The 17,756-nt window shown below is 54.6% G+C and overlaps 1 protein-coding gene across 1 annotated transcript in view; it reads right to left on the bottom strand.

Annotated features, from left to right (window-relative positions):
- Positions 1 to 17,756, bottom strand: part of Cacng4 (calcium voltage-gated channel auxiliary subunit gamma 4) — a 54,639-nt gene that overhangs the window by 3,199 nt on the left and 33,684 nt on the right. The window contains exons 2-3 of the mRNA XM_046422674.2: positions 5,163 to 5,246; positions 646 to 786 (exon numbers count right to left, since the gene is read on the bottom strand). Of these exons, the coding sequence (XP_046278630.1) occupies positions 646 to 786; positions 5,163 to 5,246 (225 nt within the window). The remainder of the gene's footprint in view (positions 1 to 645; positions 787 to 5,162; positions 5,247 to 17,756) is intronic.

The raw sequence follows: 17,756 nt of genomic DNA, 5'->3' as shown, positions 1-17,756 counted from the left end.
AAAAAATATTTTTTAAAAAAATGGCTGCAATGCATTAAAAAAAAAAAAAGAAGATGACAGATCTGCAAGTTCAAGTTCATCACGTAAACAGCCCAGAGCTTGCACACAACCTGAGCACACCCTGCGCTGGGCTCCGGTCATCTCTAGATCACTTACCCACTAATATGATGTCCATGCTGAATAAATGCCTGTTATACTCACGTCCATTCTGGACCCTCACCCTGTCTTTACCTGGCCGACGCCTTTAGTTCTTGGCTTCCCATGACTTACCCGGTGCCTTCCCGATCCCCGACTCCTCAGAGACTTGAAAAGCCCCCGTCTCTCTGTCTTGATGGCACATCGCACACCCGACTTTCTTTTTAGATGAAGTGAAAATCACACCACGTAAAATGACCCTTCAGAAGGGTACAGTGCAGTGGCATTGGGGGCCCACCACCTCTACTAGCTCCAAAACAATTCTGTCACCTCCTCCCCCTACAAAGACCTTGTTAAGCAGTTGCTCCCTGACCCTGGCACACCTGGGCTTTCAAAGTTAACTTACAGTCTGCCCTGCCACCAGGATGCCCACTCCTGGTAATACAGACCACGTATGCCCAGCTCCCCCAGCAGTGCTGGCCCCAGCGGGCGGCCTGGGCGGGGGCTCACCTGCAGCCACAAAGAGGATGCCAGCACTGAGCACGATGTTGTTCCTGCGGCTGTAGATCCTGCCAGCGCCGATGCAGAGTCCTCCCAGCAGGAGCAGGATGGTGCTGAGGATGGGGAACACGCTGGAGGCTCGCACAATGCCTGGCCAGGGAGGGACGAGACAGAGAGGGCAGTGAGGCCAGCCGCCCCGCTGGCCACGGACATGGGCGCCTCCCAGGACCCCTGCGGCTGGAGGTCCTTCCCCCAGGATTTGAAGATCCCATCAGGACCTGGACTCAGTGGGTCAAGAGGCACAGGGGGTGGCCAGGGCAGCTGGACTCAAGGCCAGAGCTGGCCCCAGGCTGGCTGTTCGCTCTCCCAGACGCTACATGACCCAGAGTCACATCTGCCCACGTGCTCAGCCTCCCTGGGGTGCGGGCCACACCCATCAGCCAGGAGGGAGCAGGGTCCCCCATCGACACTGGAGAGGCCACAGTAGCAGCCACCAAAACCTCAGACTGCATCGCGTTTCTGTAACACCTCAAGGCCAGCAAGCCTCCATCAGATGTAAGTCCCCACAGGGCTTTCCCGGACATGGTCTCCATGGGGCCTCTGGGAGCCTGGGGCCCTGTGTCCACAAGAGGCAGCGCTCATTGGTGGCTGGAGACCACAGGCTTTGGCACATTAGGTGGGTCTCTGTGACCTACTGGCTGTGTGGCCTTGGCCACGTCACTTTACCTCTTCAGAAACTCAGTTTCCCCACCCGTGACACATGGTTCAGTGAGCAGCCACCCCAGGGGGTGCATTTTGAAGCCTGAAACTGTGGATAGTATGAACATTATATGTACTTGGACCCATGGCAAGAGATGGCCTTGGTTTTCCTATACATCCATACCTGTGATAAAATCCAATTTACAAATTAGGGGCAGTAAGAGATTAACAGCTAATAATAAGACAACGATAACAATCTACTGTAATAGAAATTACTTATCATGGATTGTTTATTTTCTGGGATTTTCTCCTTTCATGTTTTTGAACTGTGTTTGGCTAAAACCTCAGAAGGGGAAACCAAGGTCAAGGGGGCCCTGCCTGGGACCAAGGTTCTGTGGTTGGTTTTGTATGTGTGAGTGCTCAGCACAGGGAGTGTCACATTCTGTGCTTCCTAAGTGACTCTTCACCTTCTTCACTGTTGTCACCCCCCGCCCCACCCCCTTGGAAGCTCACAGAAGAGGCTGCTAGGTGCAGAGAGCTGCTGTGAGCTGTGCAGCTGAACTGCATTCCTGACCTTGTTCTGCCACGGACAAGTGGGGCACCCAGGGCAGGTAGCTTAGGTGACCACCTGAGTCCATGGTCACATAGAAGAGAGAAGTGATGCCAATCAGTAGGAGTTAAGGTGTGGCCCCCCCAAACACATCCACACCCTGTCCACCTCCGGACCTGGGCATGGGATCTTATTTGGAAAAAGTTCTTTGTGGGTGTGATTAAGGGTCTCAAGATGACACCATCCTGGATGGATGAGGTGGTCCCAGGTCCAATGACAAGTGTCCTTCTGACAAGGGGAGACATGGGCTCTTATCCATAGAGGGGACACAGAGGAGAGAGCAGGCAGAGAGTGGAGTGACATGGCCAAAGAATGCCACCAGAAGCAGGAAGAGGCCAGGAGAGAGCCCCCCAGAGCCCACAGAGGGGGCAGGATCCCACCAGCTCCTTGAGTTTGGATTTCTGAACAACACACCCCGAGAGCCATTTTTTACTGTTTTAAGCCACGGAGCTTGTGCATTCCTTCCCGAGACCCACCTCAGGGGATTACTGTGGGAAAACACGAAGCCCCTCGTGGGGCTTCAGACCCTCCCTTAGTGTCTGGGGTGGGAGGGGGTCAGAGGAAGGGAGGAGGGACTTGAGGAGGACCCCAGGGCTCAGCCTTCCCTGTGAGCCTGCTGGTCTCCTAGCCCAGCAGAATCCGGTGGCATGGGCTTGGTGACCCCAGCAGGGGACAGTGAGACAGGAATGCGGGCAGACGCCCCTCCTGAGCCAGCTGACGGGCTTGGGGTCTTTCAGCCTCTGAAGGCCCTTTTTGTCTCCTTTTTGTATAGACACCAGTGTGTGCCCTGCTTCACAGACGAGAGATTGTCTGGGGCCTTAAATGAAGCTCTTCTCTCCGGCCCCCTCCTCCCTGTTGCCTGTGCCTTCTTGGCGACGCTGCAGGCTCGGGAGGTTTCCTGTGTGCTTCTGAAACATGCCTCTGAGCTGTGCTGGCCAGAGAATCAGAGTCACCATCCTTCCCCCAAGTCCTCGTTCAGCAGACAGGTCAGAGGGGCTGGGGAGAAGGGAGCCCACCAAACCAGGAATGCCAAACCTAGACGGGGTGCCAGGCCCCGTCCCAGATGGAGGAACTCTGGAGCTAGTAGGGCCTGTGGAAGGCTGTGGTGTGGCGACTCCCTCAGATCCTGGGTGATGCAGGTGCATACTAGCAGGGGCACTGCAAGAGCTCAGAGGCCATCAGGAGCCCCATGACAACCCAGAACGCAAGCCTGGCTTCAGAATGGGTGGCTCAGGGTTGACGTCCTTCTCAATGGTTCAAGGTTGTGTGTGCACAGCATGGCCTTGGGGCCTCCCAGGTCCACACTTGGAGAACTGGGCAGGCAGCCCACCATGGTGCATGCCAGCACCAGGGGCCAGGGCTCTGCTTCCCGTCTGCTGGATCCCAGGTGGTTGTCACAGGGCCCGGCACACAGCAGACCCACATAGCTTTCTGTTTAATGAGTAAGTAAATGAATTCTCATGAAACCTCCTCACTGCTGCAAACCTCAGTCCCCGGAGACCTCTCCCTGGGCTTCTCCCTGTGCAGGAGACCTGGGAGAGAGCCCAGAGGCTAAATACTGGAAACCCAGGGGCCTAGCTCAAGAAGTTGCCCTCTGCTCTGGCCCCAAGCTCATCTGCACTTGGGAGGTAGAGGACAATCAAAGGCACAATCAGAGCTCAGCTTTCAGAAGGCCAAAGTCCCTGTCTGAGGCCACTGAGTGGAAGCAGACCTCGTCAGGAAGTCAGCCCTGCCCTCCAACCCCCAGCTCTGCCAGCAGCTGAAGAACACAGGCAGAAGGTCCACCCTCCATGGCTCTCCCGGGCTTTTTATGGAACCTGGCTGCTCTCCCCATGGTGCACACTCCCTTTCCAAGTGACCTTTAGTTGCTGTGGGCAAGTGATTCTGGGCGTTCCAAGTCCTTGGGCCCTCCACAGGATATTGCCGGGGAATTCGAGGACTCCAGCAACTGAAGCTGGTCCGGCCCCTTCTTTGTTTGCCCCTCAGGCTCTTGCTTTATTCTTCTCCATCCTACACTGCAGAATCTGAAGGATGTCATTCATACCATATATAGGCAAATGACAATCCTTGAGTTGTGCAGTGTGCAACCTCCACAATTATCCTTGGCAGCCCTATGGGAATTCATTTTCCCAGTTTGCTATGGGCCCCCCAATAAGCAGAATCAGAGGTCAGGCAGGAAGAGGAGGAGGAGAAGGAGAAAATGAGGGAGGAGGAATGGGGGCAGAGCTTTGACCAAATCATTTCAGGTCCTGGGCCTGGCTGGAGCAATCTGACACGACCTCGGCTCCATGGGAACCGCACACTGTTCTATTTCACTAGATGACTCAGAATCCAAACCCCTTCTTTTAGAAGAAAAAAAAAATCCATAAACAGGTGCAGAGTGAACTCTGTTCCCTCTGAGGGCACTGGTATTGATTCTCCATAGACGAAGCCGGCCCGGCCCTGGGGTGCTGGACAAGGTGAAAGGGGAAGCCATCTAGAGATGCTGCTGCTCCATTTCCGGGCTCCTTTGTGGCTCCTCTTTCCTCCAGTGGGTGCTCACAGGCCCAGGGATGAGCTCTGGACTCAGGGTGCAGGGCTAGGTTTGTCCCAGGGACCCCCAGGCTCCAGTGTGGGCCCCACACAGCCACCGGAGCCCAGGTGGGGCAGGGGCAGGGGTTCTGGGGACAGCCCAGGGGCTGAGGCGTGGCTTGGGTCCTTGGGGCAGAAAGGACTTCAACCCAGCTCCTCCAGATCTGCCCTGCCCTTCTCCCCTCCCTCAGGCTGCCTGGAGCCCGTGAAGCTGTGGTGGTGTGCCCTCAGTGTGATTTTTCTACAGATCAGGGAGTAGCAGGGGAGTGGGCAGGCCACCACACCCCGCAGGGAAGCAGCCCCTGGGCAGCGCCTGCGTCTTTAACCTTCTCGGCTCCAGCCAATCAGCTTCCCTGCAGCCGGCCACGCCCAGCAGCTCCAGGTTGTGGCCTCCCCTCTGCTCCAGCCTCAGTCTCCCCAGGACACGGGCCCTCAGCAGAGCCCTCCACCGAGATACCCAGTCCGCCATGGCCACGCTGCACAAAACTCCGTCCTCTGAGGTCACCAGGCAGTGGAAGGGAGCGTCCCCGGTTTCCAGAGAAGAGCCCCCGTGCCCCGCCGGGGCGTCCACCCACCTCCAGCCGCCACCCGGCCCCCTGCGCCCCCTGTCCCCCAACAGGGGAAGCCAAGGATTCTTGACACTCACGAAGGAGGTACTCGGAGCTGTCATGGTCGTAATCATTGTCCTCGGGGAAGTGATTGATCCGGAAGCAGTGCCCTTTGTAGATCCCTGCAGGGAAGGAGAGGACAGCACCGTCACTGTTCTGCGGCGTCCGTCACAGTCTGTGCGCAGAGCCCCGAGCAGGCCCTGCGGGGACGGGCGGGGAGGGGTCTGCCTCGGTGTCCCCGAGGGGCCACAGACACAAACTCAGGGAACAACCACACCGTGGGGCAGGGACCCTGCTTTATCCAGCTTCTTCATTGCTGTGACCAAAAGACCCGACAAAAGCAATTAGAGGAGGAAAGGTTTATTTGGCGCTCATGGTTTCCAGGTCTCAGTCCATAAACAGCAGACTCTCTTATTCTGGGCTCAAGATGAGCTACAACGTCATGGCAGAAGAGTGTGGAAGGAGGAAAGCGGCTCAGGACATGATAATCAAGAAGCCCAGAGAGCTCTGCTCACCAGGGACAAAATATAAACCCCAAAGGCTTGACCCCCACGACCCACCTCCTCCACCTGCCTACAGCTAGCACCAGTTAATCCATCCAAGTGGATCAGGTTAAGGTTGAGGCTCTCCTAATCCAGTCATTGCACCTCTGAATTTTTTTGCATTGCCTCACACAGCTTTTGGGGGGCACCTTAAAGGTGACCATATTCTTTATGGTCCAAGCCTGGACCCCCTGTGAGAGTGAAAGACTCACTATCCATAACTGCTGGGACCAGAGGTGCCATGAGGGACTGTCCTGGGCAGGCAGCATGTGAGATCCCTGTACCCAAGGGCACTCAAGAACCACAGCTTGAGAATCGGCAAAGACCTTGCTCCTGGGGAATGGGGTGGAGAGGGCCTTCCAGACAGAGCAGCCAGCCTGGCACAGGCCGAGGTTGGGGCGGGGTCTGTCTGTCTGTGTCCTTCCCTCTTTCGACCACACAGTGTGCACACCGCATCTGTTCACGGTTCAGTTGCAGTCCCCTTACTCAATGAGACTGGAGACAGAGAACACGGTGCAGGAGAAACTTGTGGAAGACCTGAGACCAGCTCCCGCCTGGTCTTCTCCTTCCACTTTGAGAAGTGGCCTTCACAGGGTTGCAGGCAGGACTCCTGGGTTTAGTAACTGTAAGAGGACAGGCCAGTCTTACCTTCCAGGATCTTCTGTCCAACTCTCCTAGTCCCCTGCTGCCCTGCAGCCTGGGAGTGCCCACTATAGAACTGGATGAGAGGGGGCCACACAGGGTTCCATAGGCAGTGGGCGCCTGCCTGTGCCAGCCAAGCCCGCCTTCCCGGGTCAGCCTGCGAGTGCCCAGCAAGGAGCTCCTCCGGGCACCTGTGGGCCTGCCTGGGGCTGCTTCCAACTGGGGCCCTGCTCTTTTTCCATGGCTGCTGCCAAGTGTCCTGCTGGCCTCCTGCAGCCCAGGTTGACCTCACAGCCAGTTAGGAGCACAGTCTTGGAAGCAGGGTCGGTGGCAGACACACATCTGTCTCTCTGTCCCTAATAGCCTGGGTGCACACTGTTCTCCCACCTGATACCCACGAGCGGGTCGCTAGCTGCCCCCCTCAAGCCCTCCCTCCACCAGGGTCTTTCAGCTGCTGCCTCTGAAGAGCTGAGAGACTCACAGGCAAGACTATTTCCGGAAGGCTCCTGGGCTCAAGGGTCTCCGAGGTGACGCCCTGAGTGACATATATGCCGACAGCAAACTCTGCAGGACCCAGTATGAACACGGTCCCCCCTCAGTCTCCTCATCTGTACATGGGGGTAACCACACTCCCATTGCCCTGGGGACCTCAGAGAGTTACATGAGGTTATCCCTCAGAGGCACCAGGATGATACTTCAGAGCCCCTGGGGATGCTCAGGGGAAGTTTATTGCTGCCAACCCAGAGGTTCCGATCCTCCAGTCTAATGTCTTTGCTTTTCACAAGGACAGAGCACCTGGGCTGGCTGGTCCAGGACGGCCCGTGGTAGGTGGGGTCACGGAGCCCAGAGTGGGCCATGCACACCCCGCTCACTCCTGCCTCTCACACTGTAGATTCGGAAACGTTCAAGGAAACCCAGAGGAGCACTTTCCACAGAAATGGGTGGTGCAGGCAGGGCTGGCTGTCTGCCATTCCCTCTCCCCACACTTTATTTCTTTTCTTTTTTTTTCACTTCATGGGTCTGAACACAATCTCCAAGTCGCACCTTCTTGTTGGAACAGGTAAATAAGAGGTTGAAAAAGAAGTAAATGATCTCTCCGTGCAGATTTGTTCTCCAGCAGAAAACCTGTTGGGTTTGCTGTCTGTCTTCCCACAGCATCCTTTGTGTGCACACCCACACACATACACACGTGTGGGTCTCCCCCTTTTGGGGAGAAAGTTGGGGGTTGAACCCAAAGCCTTGCGCACACTAAGCACATACTCCACCACCTACACCCCTAGACCTCATATTTTTGGTACTTACCACTAAGCCACATCCCCAGCCCTTTTTATTGTTTGAGACAGGGTCTTGCTAAGTGACTTGCTAAGTGATTTGCTAAGTGGCTAAGTTGCTTAGGTGAGGCTGACCTCAGCCACTTGTGATCCTCCTGCCTCAGCCTCCTGAGTCATTGGGATTACTAGCATACGCCCCTGTGCTAGGTCTCAGGCCCTATTTAAAAAAAAAAAATTAAATCTTGTTTTTTGATCATGGTAGATTGACATACAGTTTTAAGAAATATATGAAAATATCCAGTCCCCTTGACTCAGTTTCCCCCAATGATAACTTGTTACAAAACTTTAGTACAACGTCACATCCAGGAGAGTGGCACTGATACAGTCAAGATGCAGAATGGTCCAATCCCCAAAGGGCCCCTCCTACTGCCGGCTCCTGGCCACGCCCACCTCCTCCTGCCACAGCCCCTCCTCCACCCAAGGCAGCCACTGTCCTCTCCATTTCAACGGTTCTGTCATCTTGAGAACGTTCTACAGTCGGAACCACACAGCACATCACCTTCAGGGATTGGTGGTGCACATCACCTTCAGGGATTGGTGGTTTCCGCTCAGCACGACTCTCTCGGGATGCATCCAAGCTGTCATGTCAACAGTTTGTTCCTTTTACTGCCAAGCACAGCCCTTGCATGGCTGTGCCATTGTTTAATCCTTCACCCGCTGAAGGAGACCTGCTAATTCCAGCTATTAATAACAATGTGGCTGTGAACACCCATGTACAGGTTTCTGCGTGAATATAAATCTTCATCTCTGGGATAAATGCCCAAGAGCATAATTGCTGGGTCATACAACAAAGACATTTAGTTTTATGAGAAACTGCCAAATGGGTTTTTGGAAAGGCTGCAGTGCTGGGGATTGAACCCAGGGCCTTGTGCATGCAAGGCAGGCGCTCTACCCACTTAGCTATATCCCCAGCTGTCCCCCTATTTTAAAAATGCAGTCATGCTATACACTTCAATCTGCAACCTGCTTTTTTCATTTTATAATAATTACAAACATTGCTCCAGTTTAAAATTTCAGTTTCTAGAAAACTTTTTATTTTCTAATTCAAAAAAATAATAAGTTGATATCAATCCCCAAATGGCTAAAAACCCTAAAAGGAAATAGCACAGGAATCAGGGGGCATAAAACTTTCTCCGGATTGCAACTTTCACTCTACATCTAGGGTGTTATTTTATATTTGATAGAAATTGTAAATAGAAATCACACAGTCCAACACAACATATTAACATTTTCATTTTTTTTTTCAGGGCTGAGATGGAACCCAGAGCCTTGAGCTCTTTACCTCTGAGCTGCACACCGGCAGTATGAACTCATTTCTAAATACATTCTTTTTAGTGGCTGCATAACTATCCATAGTTATGAATGCATCAATTCAACGATGCCATAAAAATGGTCATTTCTGTGGATCCCTTGGTGTGTGTGCGGAATTATGCTCAGAGGGAGACTGAATGCACGCACTCTACAGTAGCTCTTCCACTGAACGCACTTCCTTTCCTTCCTTCCTTCCCCTCTCCCTTCCACCGATCTCTCTTCAGCAGATTAAAGAGTTGGGTTTTGGGGGTCAAACTATGTCCTCCCAGGAGATAAAGCTGTACTACTAACCCCACTATCTGGGAAGGTCCTGTGTTGGTCAGTTTTCCATCACTGTGACATAATACCTGACATAATACTCTCACATAAATAACTTGTAAGGTGGAAAGATTTATTTTGGCTTACAGTTTCCGACGCTCCCCTCTATTGTCCTTCAGCCCTGTAGCTAGTGACCAAGCCTTTAATACATGGGCTTTTGAGGCACATTCCACATCCAAACTGTCGCAGTAACTTATTTAGAAACAGGTCTTGCAGATGAATCCAGGGTAAGGTGAGGTCCTCCCTGGATCAAGGTGGGCGTGCCCTTATCAACAGGCAGGAAGCCAGACCCCCCCACCACCACCCCTTCCAGTCTGAAGAAGGGCGGGGCTGTGAAGCGGGAGTTGTCTTTGGCCTCACGCACACTGAAAGAGATTCCTCCCTGTGTTTGAGATATTTCCCCTGAATGTCCTCTTAGGTCCAATGTCTTCAACTATTTCTTTTACTGATGATCCCCAAAGACTTCTTCACCCTCGCTCCTTCCCCTGGGTCTCTTAGGAAACTCTTGGTGCCCTGAAGCACAGCACCTATCGCCAAACCCAACACTCAAGCTAGGTTGGAAAAGCCCAGGAGTGCAGCCGGGTGGCCCCCTCCTCTTCTCTGGACCTCATGCTTCTGTGAATGGCATCTATCATTACCATTGTCCCAGTTTCCTGAGAGCTTTTCACAAATTATCTTACCTCCTCTAAGCTGTTTTTGTGGAGTGTGGTGTTTCGCCCTAACTTCACATTTATCCCTGTTGAATTTAGTTGTTATTGATAGGGAGAAAATTAACGATTGACGCAGGAAGTAGGAGAGAAAGCCATTTCTAATCCACTGCGCACTCGCTGAGTTACCTACTGGTACTTAGGGTGGTTATTTTTGAGACCCCAGACTGGCCACACTGCAAGCAAACCAAGATACCCAGAAGTTGCGGCTTGTGTTCCCAGAGACAGTGGCCCTTGGGAGAAGACTTCCTTAGTTCTGGGCCCAGGCAAGTTCTATGTCCTCATCTACAAAGCCCACGAGGGGGCCAGAGGGGCTGCACCTGCTCTGAGGTCCTGCGAGTGCTCTGTGCAGAGGAGGCACAGAGGGTGCGCGAGGTGCATGCTTCCTTCCCACCACGTCCCCATGAGCCACTTCTGGTAAGGGCCTAGGGAACGTTAGAAGGAGATTTCCCAGACTGTCCAGTGATTCCTTCTGGGTGATGGTCAAGGAGTGACCTCCCCTTCTCTTCACGTTCTTCTGTGCTTTCTGAATTCTCCAAATGTCTTGCAAATGAACCAGCAAGGCTCATTCAGAGAAAGAAACCAGATACTTTAGTTCTAAGTGAAAACGTGCGGGTGGGTCTGAGCTGCTGACCACAGATGCCCTGGGCCACAGAAGCTGGTGAGTGAGGTGGAGCTGGTGGTGGGAGGGTGTGGGGGCTGCCTGATAGCCTCTGAGTGAGGCTCCTTGTCCCCTCTCCCTCCATGACCTCTGCGAAGGTCATGGGATTAGGTCCCCATATCCAGTCCGGGTGACTGACCAACCCCAAGGACTCAAAGCACTTTCAGTACTAAAACTAGGGTGCGTTATCGCCCCAGGAGCCATTTCAGGGGTCATGACGTCTGACGTGAGCCTCCGTAATGAGGACCTCCAGAGCCCGTGGTGACTAAGGGGATTTTGGAGGGGGAAGGGTGATCATTCATGCGACCTCTGTCACCTGAAAATCGTTTCCAGAAGCATTCCCTCACCTGAGGGCCACTAACACCAACAGCAGGGGACGAGTCGCATGCAACCTCTGGCGGCTTATCCAGCTCGCTGCCCCAGCAGCCAGCTCTGCGCAGGTGTCACCTGTGCCGACTGCAGTTCAGCTGCACCAATTATTTTTTTGCTTTTTGCTGTTTGCTCCTGGCACTGGGTAGGTGCCCCAGGCAGAGCTGCTCTGTAGGTTTTCCCTGCACCTGGAAGGGGAGGGATGAATACCCACCCATGACCTTGAGCAGCGGAGGGCAGGACGGGAGCTGGTGGATTGATGTCCTCAAACTCCGTCCCTTGGGTGGACAGTTCTGAGGTCCACCCTACGCTGCTCTGGGGTTGGGGCTGGGGGAGGTGTCCCAGCAGGAGCAGGTGATGATCAGTTCAGGACACTCCCGCCAGCATGTCCCCTCCCCCATGCCTGGTCCCCAGGACAGCTACCTGAGATACACCACCTGCGTGCACGCCCAGGGCTCAGGCTAAGATGAAAGTTAATGCGCTGAGGCAGATCTGACGCATCGGCCCCTTCATCTCTATGGTAATTTTCCTTTGAAGACGGAGGAAGGAGGCTTAGAGATGGGAACAGACCTGCTTTCCCAGGCCTCACCGCAGAGGCCCAACTCAAGGCCATCAGCATCTACTCTGTGCTGGACGACAGTCTTTTTAGTCCCATTTGCTGAAGAGCAGGAGGCCCAGGGGCTGCAGCCCCCTGCACCTTCCTGACCCCTGTCCAGTCCCCCCTGCCCCGTGCTGTCTCTCCAAGCCGAAGGGGCTCCGTGGGCAGCGTGGGTCTTGCTCCCCAGGACAGACCAGGAACTGAAACCAGAGAGCAAGCAAAGTGCCGAGTAAGCGTCACAGGATTGGCCGGCCGAGGCAGGGCCAGATAACATAGCTACTCTGCACCATTTCAGGTGGCGATGTGGACGGGGCGCAGGAGAAGGGCTCTGAGGGTTTTCGATTGTGGACTCTTGTCCTGAAACTGAGGCTGATCAGAACCGAGGTGGAGGTGAGGTGTGAGGTCCCTCTCTGGGGACAGACACCCCTCCAGGGGCTGCTCCGATTACCATCTCCCTCATCCTAGGCAACTTGAGGAGAGGAATGACAAAGAGCTCAGGATGTCACCACAAAGAAGTGGAGTCTGAGCTGATGGAGATTCTAATTACTCAAATATAATCCTTACACAAGTGCGTATGTATCAAAACATTACACCGTGCCCCAGAATATGTGCTATTGCACGTCAATTAAAAATAAAGAGAAATTTAATACAAAAACAAATCAGAACAGAGCAGAACCCAGATGTGGCCTGGTGGCCAGGAAGGGACAGGGCTCAGGCTAGGAATAAGGTGAGGGCAAGAACCATACCGGGCCAGCATTTAGCCAGCTTCGTTGAATCACCTTGTGAACCGTAAAATATTGGCTTGGACTTTGTAATAATTTAGAGTGTCCGTCTCCTAATTGCCCACACAGAGAGTTTTCATGGCTGGACACTGAAACAGGGTAATGCTATGTGGATCAAGGGCCACATGGAGCAGGTCCTCCTCAGACAGGGGGATCCCTGTCCTCAGCCACTCCCTCGCCAGCTTGGCCTCTACCTCATCTTCCTATTCCCCAGGGGAGAGCCTAGCAGGACCGGAGGTCACACATTTCCAGAAAGATACAGACCAATCCCAAAGTGACCTAGGCCACAGTGGAAGTGGTGTGGCCAACATCATGCTGGCAATGACCTGGAACTTCACCGAAAATGAGAAGGTGGCAGATGGTGGGGAGATGGAGGAGGAGTACCTCTTCACGGTGAGAACAGCAGCAAGCATTTACTGAGCACCTACTGTGTGTCGGGCACGATTATAAGCACCTGGCATCTGTGAGCTCAAGCTTCATACTAACCCCAGGTGGACAGGATTCCTAACACGCTAGCAGGGATTCTGCCGCGGCCCACCTGGCCAGGAGTCGGTGTTGGAGCGTGGTGGGCAGCGTGGGTCCCCAACACTGCACCATTAGACTTTGGAAATGGTGCTTCAGGCTGGAGGAATCCCACGCCAGAAGGTGAGGTTCAAGCGTGAGGGGCTGCGAAGTGGGGCCCCCTCCAGTCAGGATGTGTGCAGAGGAGGTGCACGGTGGAGGGTCTCCAGAAGGAGACATGGGACAAGGGTCGTAAGCCACAGGTGGCCTGGCAGAGCTGGGTAGAGGCCATGGGGGAAGAAGGTGCTGGGTGGGGGTGGGGGTCCTGCACAGGGGCCTGGAGATGGGACTGTCTCCTCCGCAGGCGTGCTGTGGTCTGAAGGTCTGTCTCTCCAAACCCCTGTGCTGAAATCCTAACCCAAGGTGGTGACGTTAGGAGACGCGTGTCTTTGGAAAGTGATAAATCATAAGGATGGACCCCTCAGGGGTGGAATTAGTGTCCTTATAGAAAGAGATCCTGGAGACCTCGTTGGCCACCTGAGGACAGTGAGACATGCTGCCCGTGAACCAGGGAACAGGCCCTCACGGGACCCTGAACCTGCGGCGTCTCATATGGCACTTTCCAGCCTCCGGAACTGCGAGAAATAAACCCCTGTGGTATCACAGGTCACCAGGTTGTGACATGTTGCTACAGCAGCCCCAAATGACTGAGACGGGTGGCCGGAGGTTGGGAGACCCTGGGGTGCCCCTCGGGAAGGGCGTCGTGGGGGGCATGGCCAGCAGTGTCAAACGCCCAGGGCCAGGGCAGCGGTGCCTTCAGCGAGGGACAGCCTGGCTCCCCATAGGCCTGTTCACAGATGAGGGACAGAGCCGGAGGGCAGTGTCCCAGCAAGACCACAGGCAGCACAGGCCAGCAGCCGGGTCTCCTCGGCCTCCGTGACAAAGGAGACAGAGCCAGGCAGTCAACCATGGGAACGCATTGCCTCACGGTCCAGCAGGCTGGAGGTCAGGTTCAAAGTGTCCCCTCCTTCTGCGGGAGAACCTGTACCCTGCTTCCCCGGTCTCTCGACTCCTAGAAGCCCCTCCCAGCTTCTGGTGTCTGCTGCCATTCCTTGGCTTACAGAAGTGCCACCGCCACCTCTGCTTTCTCTGTGCTTGGGGCTCAGCGCGTGTGCATATCTGTACCCAAATTCCCCATTTCATGAGGTCACACTAGACAAGGACCACCCTGATGCCCTCATTTTAATTCGATAACCTCTGTAAAGACCCTGTTCCCAAATAAGGTCACATTGTGAGGATTCAGCATAAGGTTTTTGGAGGTGGGGGAGAGCACAGCTAACCCCTAACACAGGGTTAGGAACAGTCAGGCATGTAGGCAAACCCTAGGCGCCACCCATCTCTCACGCCCTGGGCTCCGCCCCGCCCCGCCTCCTGCTCCCCGTAACCCCCCTGCATAGGTCCTCCTCACAACCCCTCCACTGTCACCCCCATCTCCAAAGAACCCTCCTAATAACTGTGATTTCCCAATTGGCACACTCCGGTCTCCCGCCGGCTGGACTCTCTCCAGCTACGGCGAGGCGGGCTGTTGGGAGACTTTCCCACAGGCTCCTACAGAGAAACTCCAGGCTTGGAGAGACAGCGTGGGCCAGCCCACGCTCCTCAGGGGAGCCCTAGCCTTGGGGCTGATTAGTGACTCTCCACGAGACCCTGTGGAGCCACTATGGCCTTTGGTTCCTTCATCCAATTTATATTTATTGAGCACCTGTTTTGTGCTGGCTGCAGGGCCTCAGAGGTGTAGCAGAATATAAACTAAAGAGACTTCTCTCCTCTTTTGATGGGGCACAGGGTTACAAGGTGTTTCCGTTTCCCTGTAGTTAGATGTGGCTGTGTGGTATGTGACCTCATTGTGCAATGAGATATGAGCCGCTGTGACATGTGTCCTTTCTGGGATGGGCTCTGGATCAGCAAGTGTAGCCTTCTATCTCCCCTCCCTCCCCCACCAGCTCCGGGGAATGGTGGAGCCACAAGATGGAAGGGGCCTGGGTCCCGGAGTCCCACTGTGGAAGATGGCTGCTTTGGACTATTACTGTGACAAGACAGTGACCATGATGCTGAAGGCATTCCATATCCCTCCATGTTTCTGTGACATCACTAACACGTCCTCTCCATGGCCAAATACTTGGGATCCGGAGCCCAGACATCTCTTTGGACAAATGGTGACTCTGGTACCCATGGAAAGTCTCATACGTGTTCTTCCTCTTTGACATCTTAGCTTAGTGTCCTTGAGGTGCCCACCTTGTACCTCTGTGATCTCGGGGGTTCCTTCTATCATAGACGTGGTTCATCAGTTCACCTGGGCCCAGTATTTCCTTTAATTCAGGGTTCGTGCATCCACGCCAGGCCCTCTGGGAGTCCAAAGACTCGGATCCTGCTGGGGGGAACGTGAGCCCTAGATGGGGGAGGTGAGTGGACATCTGACCAAAAGAGCCACAGGGAGGGAGCAGGTTTGTGGGGTTCCAAAGCAAAAGTGGTAAATGTCGGTGCTTGGGAGAGCTCCGAGGGCCACAAAGTGGGCAGTACTGGACAGATGGCCGCCAGGTAGAGAAGAGGCCTGGGGCTGCAGTCCAGGAGGCCTGGGTTTCCTGAGGGGACTGGATGAATGCCACCCCCTCCCAGGTTCTACCGTGAGCGAGAGAGGACCTGGTGAGACTGGCGCCAGAGACTGACCGGTCCCACGAGAGCCTGCTGATCTCTGCGTGGTCACGCCTCCACCCCGATCACGCAGGGGCTCTAGCTCCTGGGGGCTCTGGATGTCCCTGATGCATTCCCCACCTGGCTGGGTGTCATTTGGGGTTTGAGCCCCACCCCAGGACCCCTTGGGCGTCTTCCTTAGTCCCAGAGGAGCCCAGCTGCCTGGGAGACGGTGGCAGTGCCCGCCCGATTAACAAGCCCTCTCTTCATGGCCTTCCTCACATTGGCGCCCCTTGTAAGGAGGGACACATTCAACTCTGGCTCCCAATTGGCAGCTTCCTGCAGCTGCCAGAGGCCCTGGGCAGCCCCAGTGCCCACTGCTGCCAGGAGTGGGGGTGGGGAGGGGACCTTGCCGGTTCCCTGGACTCAGCCAGCCCTGCCTTGCCCTTGCTGGCAGCCACAAGGAGAGCCATGAGGAGCCTTAGGCCTGAAATGGCAGTTTCAGATGCAACAGAAAAGCCACTACAGCAGCTCAGGCCCAGGAAGAAGGCGCTTGCCATGGCTTAGATGTGGTTTGTCGCCCACAGGATCATGTGCGGGTCCCCAGGGTGGGGCTGATGTTAAGAGGTGATGGGCCCTTTAAGAGGTGGGGCCTAGTGGGAGGTCCTTGGATGACTGAGGGCGTGCCCTCCATTGAAGTTAACATAGTTTTCCTGGAACCCTTGCAACTCTCTGGCTTCCTGTCTCAGCAGGTTTTCTCCCTTATACATCTGCTCCTGCCATGATGCCAACATTGATAATGTGATGTGGTCAAGAGGGTCCTTGCTAGAGTTGGCATTATGCTGTTTGAACTTTGACCCTCCAAAACTGTGAGCTAAGTAAACCTCTCTTCTTTATAAAGTAACCCAGCCTCAGGTACTTTGTTATAGCAGTGGAAATTGACTAAGAAACACCTGTTTCAATGGGGCTAGACTGTTATGAAGTCAGCTAGGAGACGCAGTATTCCTGGAACTCAGCCCCTTCCCTCAGGAAATGGGGTTCTTGGAAAGAATCTCTGCCTCCAAATTCTGTCTCTACAAACCTGGAAGCTGGTGATCAAATTTAGTTTGGTAAACTAAGGCATCTCTCAAGGTCCTCGACTCTAAAGATCTTACCATGTAGACAGGTGGGCAGTGATTCCAAGGAGGACCAGGTAGGGCAAGGGGTGGGCCCTCTGCCTGATACTAAGTCCATCCTGAGGCTCTGCAGTTCCTCTGGAGGTGCCCATGGAGAACCCTTTTCCCTGAGAATGAGTCCCTCCCACAGGTCCACCCTCCTCACCCAGCAGCATTACATGACCGTGCCCCTAGCCACAGAGGGGCTGACCTCTGGCCCAGGCTGCACCAACTAGATTGCTCCTGTAGGAATTTGGACTTTGGATTAGAGACAGAGGGGACCCAGGGACCCAGAGATGTTGGATGGGTCACAAAAGGGACATTTTCCAGGAGCCCAGGAGGTCAGCTCTGGAGGTCTGGCTCTTCCCTTCTCCAGTCTTGGCTCTGAAATGTCTCCCTTCCTTTGGGACCCCTCCACGTCCTTCCAATGAAGTCCTCAAGTTAGTTTCTGATCTTGCACCCAGAGACCTCTAAACCTCCAACCAGCGACACCTTCAAGGCTGGAGGAAGGAGATCCCAGCCGGTTCTTGTGGGTCAGAAGCCTGCTTCATTCCCCAGGGCAGAAGAGGAGAGCACGTTCCCAAGGGACCACAGAACCAGGGGAGAGGAAGGACGCTGCATCAGGGGACAGGAATGCAGAACACCAGCCCCCATTCCACCACGGAGAAGCTGTGTCACCTGTCTTCCGGTCACCTGAGGGGCTGGGGGACAGTCACTGGGCCAGCCAGCTGCACCTCTGCGTCTTCAGCTCTTCAGGGGGGATACCCATGGACCTCAGAGAGTTGCCATAAGGAAGCAGAAATGTTTTCTATTCCATCCTAATAAAAAAAAAGAAAGCCTTTCTACCAGTCAGTGAAGCAAGCCCTCGGCAATTCCTCTGCCTCAGAGCTGCCCTTTCAGGACCTGCCCACCTGTTGTGAGAGCCCTGTAGATGGCTCCCAGGCCTAACCCCCGCTCAGATGGGCCCTCATCTCTGACCTCCTCCAGCCTCCTCCAACAATTCCGGGATCTTCCAGGCCTCCTGC

Source organism: Marmota monax, unplaced genomic scaffold, assembly GCF_021218885.2.
Source record: "Marmota monax isolate L192 unplaced genomic scaffold, Marmota_monax_Labrador192_F-V1.1 WCK01_AAM20220418_F8-fsc00173, whole genome shotgun sequence".
Lineage (NCBI taxonomy): Eukaryota > Metazoa > Chordata > Mammalia > Rodentia > Sciuridae > Marmota > Marmota monax.
The sequence above is the reverse complement of the archived record's forward strand: the minus strand, read 5'-3'. Positions and strand labels throughout refer to the sequence as shown.